Source organism: Carex rostrata, chromosome 17 (assembly GCF_964058835.1).
Source record: "Carex rostrata chromosome 17, lpCarRost1.2, whole genome shotgun sequence".
NCBI lineage: Eukaryota > Viridiplantae > Streptophyta > Magnoliopsida > Poales > Cyperaceae > Carex > Carex rostrata.
The window spans coordinates 7,922,145-7,929,225 of NC_135934.1; the positions used below are offsets into that span (position 1 = coordinate 7,922,145).

General features: G+C 31.9%; 1 protein-coding gene across 3 annotated transcripts; it reads right to left on the minus strand.

The window, feature by feature from the left end:
- Positions 1-508: 508 nt before the first annotated feature.
- PSS1 (phosphatidyl serine synthase family protein) lies at positions 509-6,824 on the minus strand. Of its 3 annotated transcripts, none has more exons than XM_078318180.1 (13): positions 6,611-6,818; positions 5,372-5,568; positions 4,837-4,899; positions 4,658-4,717; positions 4,415-4,505; positions 4,273-4,327; positions 4,102-4,181; positions 3,459-3,575; positions 3,112-3,196; positions 2,808-2,899; positions 1,961-2,214; positions 1,121-1,209; positions 509-891 (listed from the first exon to the last, which is right to left on the minus strand). In XM_078318180.1, the coding sequence occupies exons 2-13, from the start codon at positions 5,536-5,538 to the stop codon at positions 764-766; spliced, it is 1,281 nt and encodes a 426-aa protein (XP_078174306.1). In that variant the 5' UTR covers positions 5,539-5,568; positions 6,611-6,818; the 3' UTR covers positions 509-763. The 3 variants fall into 3 exon arrangements, with proteins under 3 accessions (XP_078174306.1, XP_078174308.1, XP_078174309.1); XM_078318182.1 differs by having other exon boundaries at positions 5,372-5,584; XM_078318183.1 differs by lacking the exons at positions 509-891; positions 1,121-1,209 and adding an exon at positions 1,792-1,915 and having other exon boundaries at positions 6,611-6,824.
- Between the last annotated feature and the right edge of the window lie 257 nt (positions 6,825-7,081).

The following is a 7,081-nucleotide window of genomic DNA, read 5'->3' on the forward strand; positions in this document are numbered from 1 at the left end:
AGTATTTGTATTTTAAAATTTATATAACTCAATTATTCGTCAAATATTCGTTTTGTATCCGTATTCAAATCTATATCCGTAGATTATCCAATCCGTATCCGTTTAAGGAGAATTTTGTTTTGAATTTTGATATCCGTTTACTATCCGTATCCGTTTCCGTATCCGCTCATTATCCGACCGTTTTCGTATCCGCTCATTATCCGACAGATGCGGATATGGTATCAGCATTATCCGCTATGTATCCGCTCCGTTTTCACCCCTACATATATATCATTTCAATGATACTTATTTATCCGTTTACATTTATCCATTTACATGATTCGTTATGTATTCAATAAGACAGACATGAATAATTTTATTTATTCGTTAGCTTATCCGGTACAGGATAAAAAAAACTTTTTCTTGACTGATATGAGAATCAAAATACTTTCACCCAATCCGTATAGTATTCGTTGACAAGCCCTTATCAAGTCCAATAAAATCCAAACAGTGGGAGAAAAGCCCCAAGTTTCAAATGTAATCTCAAACTTGAATACTAAATCGGATTTATTTATCTCATTATTACATGATAAATAAAAATAGCCTCAAAAATCTTCAGAAGGATCTATCCTAAAAGATTATTTATTAAGCCCTTTTGCAAGAAACCTCCTTTTCTTGGATTAAGCAATGGCTCTAATCCAATATACAAAATTTATGAGGATGATAACTATGAAATATTTACACCATAATATTTGAGAAAGTAGAGACAATAAACTGATGGCCATTACAACCTCTTCTTTTCTATTGACCGTTGGTTGTGCCACGACCAAATGAGCAGGAAAATTACAAGCGTAACCCCGACAGATGACCAAAATATCACCAAATATGTCGGCATCGGTGTTGGAAATAGACCTATATTTCATTTTAAAAAAACATTAAAAAGCCACATATAGAAAAATTACACAAATGAAACAGCATAAAATGCAATTGGCATATTTTTTAAACCAGAAAAGATGGAAGTCATGATTTTTTTTTCTTTTTCTTTGTATCACTGTTTTCAAGTCGACAACGGATTACGTAAATAAAAGCAAATAATGAAAAAACAATCAGATTAAAAAATGGCATAGAAGAAAATAAATACCAGGGCTGAATTTGATACAAATAAGAAGTTCAACAATGCAAATTGCGAGAGCTAGCCAACAAAACGCCCCTACTTTTTTCACTGGTTTCCTGCAAAATATTTATTGCCTCATTAAACTGCATAAAAAAACCATGTTTGAATAAACAGTGCGTATGACTCTTCTTCAAAGTTGTATTAAATAAAAAAGGTGTTGCATCAGATGGTACAAAATAAAAGCTTACAAAGTCAGGATACCACTCAGATGAGTACACACCATAGGACAGTCCATTATATATTTCAGCCTTTAGACTAACTCATTATTTTTTAATTTATATCAAAAATGCATTACTATGCAAATAAAATTCAGGGGCCTCTAGTAAATTATACCAAAATTGAACTATATTGGTCCATACTACATATCAATATTATCGTTTTCAAAGTCCAAATAATCAATCTAAACCGTCCAACATGATTTTCTTTCAAAAATGTACCTGCAAATTAAATTTACATTTTTTAAAATATTTTTTACTACTTTTTTTGTAACGCAGAAAATCACTACTTTTGAATGGTCCTATATAATCAAAATAGTAAAAAATATCTAAAGTACAAGTACATTTTCATATGAAGATAATGTTGAACTTTGAAAATGAAGATACTGATCCATAGCGCAAATAACAATAGAAATTTCTCAAACCAGTTGCTAAGGACGGATAACTTTGTTTCTTTTAGCAAAAAATTGTAAAATTCTGGGTTTGGTGTTATTTCACAAAGGGAGTAATAACATCTTTCCTATTAAAAAAAAAAAAATGTATATACCTGTCCTGTAAGTAAGTATTATAAAAATAGGAAAAATGGATATACCTGTCCTGTAAGTAAGTATTATACTCGCGAATGGTGGGAATGGCAACAAGCCACCAGAGTACCAAGCGGTAGATTATGAGTGGATTACGGGGAGGGATCCATAAACAAAATTTGAGGAAAAATGTATTTAATTCGACGGTCATGAAAATGACACATAGGCTGATGACCTGGATGAATCGCCAAGGGCCAAGCAATGGGTACCATTGGTCCTTGTCCCACTGTGCCGGTGTGAATTGCCCCAATGTTCGCTTCACCTAAATCAAATATCACAAATATCTAATTTAAAAAATAAATTTGAAAGTTGCCTTAAAATTATCTTATTTTATGGATATGATTACATCAAGGGTTGCATTTACAGACAGTAACATTCAATTTTTTTTTTCCATTCATTGTTTCTTTTTTTCTTTTCCTTTTTTTTTACAATTCCTGTGCAAGAGAAAACACATACACAGATAAAGGGAATGAATTGCCTTCAGCAAGTACCGAAGTCTGAAACAGGTACAACACAGGCTGGTACATACAAGCAAGAGAACAGCATTATAACACGCTGTATAGTACTATCATTTTGTATGGTAACTACAGAGAACTTGTGGTCCTAATTAGTAACGGTACAAGTGATTATTTATTGATACTGCCTTGTATTTATTTGTTCAACCCCATATCTGTATTTGATGTATGCTTTATGGGCTTGTCTCACAGAATTTTGTTTTCAGTTTATTTGTCACTGCTTCTTTATGTTTTTGACCCATATATCAACTAGCAAGCATCAGAAACAAGCAAAGTACGAGGACTAATATAAATTCAGCAAAATTAAAGGACTAATAGCGGAGGAAAAGAAGAAGCATACCTTGCCTAATATATTGGGTTGGCGACTTAAACCGACCCACTCGTAAGTTTTCGCATCAAAGTACCTTACTGTTTTCATGCCAGCCCAAATACCTAATTCATTAAGATAAAGTAACAAAAACCCGTTAAGTCTCTGTGCAAGATGAATATTATATAGAAACATTTATGTTTAAACTTTTAAAACAATTTTCTTTTGTTGGCGCATGATTTTGAGCATTATACAGATCAGTTATAGACAAAAATACTCTGCATTTCACAGCTGTTAGATAATACTTCGAAACTTTAATAAATAAAAAAATACTCACCGAACCAATTGCAGATTAATATATCAAGAATTATGCTATCCCACCAGCATTCATTGAAGTTAGGCAGCATATGACGAAATGTGAACTGCATATTAGTAAATAAATGTCAGTACAGATGTTCATGCAATCAATGGACAAGCAAAGATGATGTAAAAAAACAAGGGGAAATTTCATGTATACCCCTCAAAAACTTCAAAATTATGTATTTCCCCCTCTAAAATTCATGGTACCATATTTACCCTTCTAAATTTCAAAAACTCGCAAATTTTAGAGGAAATGCATAATTTTGTAGCTTTTGAGGGGTCTAAATGAAATTCCCCCAAAAAACAAAGTAAATGAAGCATCACCTCCATTAGCTCAAAACCAAAAGATAGGACCCACAAAAGGGGTTGGTTTCTTATCATAATTGCTTTGCCCCACCATCCCAAAATGTGCGCCACAACAAATTCATCAAACAGAGTCTCCTAAGAAAACCTAATTTTCAAAATGAGTAGCTTGAAAAATAATAAAAGAATTTCACATTCTTTGAAGGAGCTTGAAAAATAATAACAAGATTTGAGCAGGGCTATGTTACGATGCATAGCAAATAATGGTCCGTAATATTAGTCCAAACAATCAATCTGAACCATTCAACATGATTTCTATATAAAAATGTACTTGTAGATCAAATTTTACATTTTTTCAAACTTTGTTACTATTTTTTTAGATAGGTAGAAAATCACATGATCTACAAATTCTAGACCATTCAAAAGTAGTGATTTTCTACCTATCTAAAAAACAGTACAAAATTCTAAAAAATGTAATATTTAGTCCGCAAGTGCATTTCATATGGAGATCACGTTGAATAGTTTGGAACCACTATTTGGACTTTGATCCGTAGTATGGACCAATCTACACTACGCATAGTACCATAGACTCACTCAAAGAACTTTCTTTAAATAAGCAAAAGAAAGAAGAAGAAAATAATATCTTCAAATGAAGGTGCCATACATAGACATTGATAAACTTATTCTTTGGATTCTCTGGCACATAAATTCGACAATCTGCTCCATATGATCTTTCCGGTAACTCTACATGGAAAATAATGAAATCAAATTTAACTTGCACAATTTAAAAATCTTTGCTTACATGAAATCAACAAAATAAATTCGGGTTCATTACCAACACCAAGATCTGGATGCAAAAATTTCATGTACTGTCTTGCATCATCACGGCTCTGAATTAAAATTCATTTAATTGTGAGAAATTAGTAAACATAAACTTTAGATCCATATATAAATTATAGAGTAAACAATATATGTACCTGAAAAAGCAAAAATGTGAGAGCAACAAGGTACACTACAGCAACCCCATGTACAAGACGCCATATTGCCGGGTGTGGCCTTATAAGTACCCTGGAATGAAATAACCAAATAAAACAAAATTGGGTTCTTTAACTTGAGTTATGTAATATTTACAATTTCCTTTTTTTCTTAAAATGGCACAGCTGACTGGTACTTAAACCTTAAGAGGTATAAATGGAGATAAAGGTAGAATTGGAAGTTACGTTGAAGGTGCTTGAAGCCAAGAATAAACTAGAAATACAGCAATCATTGCCCATAAGCCCCTGTAATTATCAGAAATTGCAATGCACATTAGCAAATACTGGTCTCTGATAAAAAATGAGAAGCACATAGGGCCATAGGGGCATATCTGGGAAAGAAAAGAAAAACAAAGTGCACAAACCTTCTAACAGAAGAAACACTATCTATAGAGCTACTTTCCGGATCAAGAGCACCACTAGCCCAACTAACAAAAAAAAATACAAAAACTTATATTTTTGCATCATTAGAAATAATTAAAAATGATAAATAAATTAGAGTAAGGACACTAATATGCATAGCGCATATTGGTCTGTAATATGGATCAATATCTTCATTTTTAAATTTCAAACAAACTGTTCAACATGATCTCGAAATGAAAATGTGCATGTAAATCAAATTTTACATTTTTTAGAATTTTTTTAATATTTTTTTAGATAGGTAGAAAATCACTTAATCTAAAGTAACTAAACCATTCAAAAGTAGTGATTTCTACCTATCTAAAAAATAGTAAAAAAATTCTAAAAAAATGTAAAATTTAGTCAACAAGTACATTTTCACATTGAGAACATGTTGAACTGTTCGGGTCGACTTACATTTGAAAAGATCAAAAGAAAGATTGATCCATAGTTAGGACTAATCTACGCACTATGCATAGTACCATAGTGTGGTAGACTCACATTAAAAGGCAAGTGCCACATAATAGAAGAGATATGGTACGCGGTTTATACATCCATGCTGTCCATGGATCGACATCTCCGATATTAGTATTATTTTCATTATTATTACTGTTATGATTCTGACAATTTTGTATATTTTCTCTTTTTGACTTTGCTATTCCATTCATCTCTGAACAATCTCTGTTTTTTCGATCACCCTGACAAAAAAAATATCTGAGCAAATCAAATCAGTACAATTAAACATTGGTTAGTTAAATATTGGTATCGGCCTATTTTTTTTATTTTCTCAAAATACCAGTACAAAACTTGTAAATTCATTTATATAGTATGACATATTTAACTTGCACAATTTTGTAGGGTTATATTGTATATGTGACATTTACTGGAATTGGTTCCTGGTATTACCATAGCATATGAAATATTATATTATTTACTCAAAAAAGGGCCTAACAAATATTAGCAACTTATGCAGGGTAATTGAACAATTATGCCAAAAGGAATTCAATAAGGTTTAATAATATAATAGATGGTATACGTATAAACAATACAATACTATTTTGTCCAAAATTGAGAGCCTATTTAAAAAAAAAAAATTAAACAAACAAATCCATAAAACAACAAAAATACTTGGAATGAATAACAAAATACCCACTTAGTGAGCCTACGGGCATTATCAGGCAAAAATAAAAAAAAATTATCCACTTAGAAATATTATAGAATAACAATAATTCATATTTAAAAAGTATACTGTATATGCGTCTTGTACAGACTAAACCTTATTAGAACGAATCAAAAAAATTACCGAAGATTTGTTATCTGTCACATGATATGAAAACTATTCAGAAGTGAAGCTGTATTTCACCTCCAAATAAATCCAATAAATGCATGCAACAAAAGTAGTATCTAATAAATTAATTGCTTGAATTAGTAGTTAAGCAAACATTAAAAATATAAAAAGTAGAATATTATGAGAAGAGAAGCAACGAGAATAAATCTTAAGCTGTTTATTTACACCTATCCCCATCGTAAACAAATATTAAATGATATAATAAATAAATACGCAGAAAACGAATAACGCATGAATTCGAAAACCATTTTTCATGGGGGAAAAAAGAGAAAAGAATGAGAACAAGAAATACATCCGTCGTAATAAAAAGTATCAATTTGAATCATGTTTCTTCAATTCATATTCTTAAATTACAAACCAAAACAGTAAACTTTGATCGAAAGTAATTTTACTCACGGGGAAGGAAGGAGGCGATAGAGAAGTAGCAACCGTTCGATGGAGGCTAAGACGAGATCCCGACCGTAGATTAAGAGAACCACGAACAAAACGGCGCCTCCCTTTTAGCTCTTCTTCCCTTTTTAATTTTCGCCTTTTCCCCCTCGAATTTTGCCTTTATTTTCTCTTCTTTGTTTGTTGTAGGAAGAGAAGATAGTCAGAGCGAATCTTATAAGAGAGAACGCGAGAGAGAGAGAGAGAGTACGGCGGTCAAAGAGATCAAGAGAAAAGGGGAAAGTGCCAGATGGCCCTTTCTTACATTTATATTTACATTCAATTCTTCGCAATATTTTTGCTGATGTCATCTTCTATGGATCCCCTGCGGCGTATACTCTGTGTGGAAGTCAAGGGATAGGAGTTTCCATAGCACAGTAACAAATGAATTATTTGGATTTAGTTTGGCGGATCAAAAATTCGTAATTCGTAAT

What these genes read in the sequence shown, in the direction of transcription:
- PSS1 (XM_078318180.1), bottom strand. Translation starts at nt 5,538, where the DNA reads ATGAATGGAATAGCAAAGTCAAAAAGAGAAAATATACAAAATTGTCAG. An exon ending in TGTGGCACTTGCCTTTTAAT is followed by an intron (nt 4,900 to 5,371) that starts GTGAGTCTACCA and finishes TTTTTTTGTTAG; the next exon opens with TTGGGCTAGTGGTGCTCTTG. An exon ending in GCATCCAGATCTTGGTGTTG is followed by an intron (nt 4,182 to 4,272) that starts GTAATGAACCCG and finishes TTTTCCATGTAG; the next exon opens with AGTTACCGGAAAGATCATAT.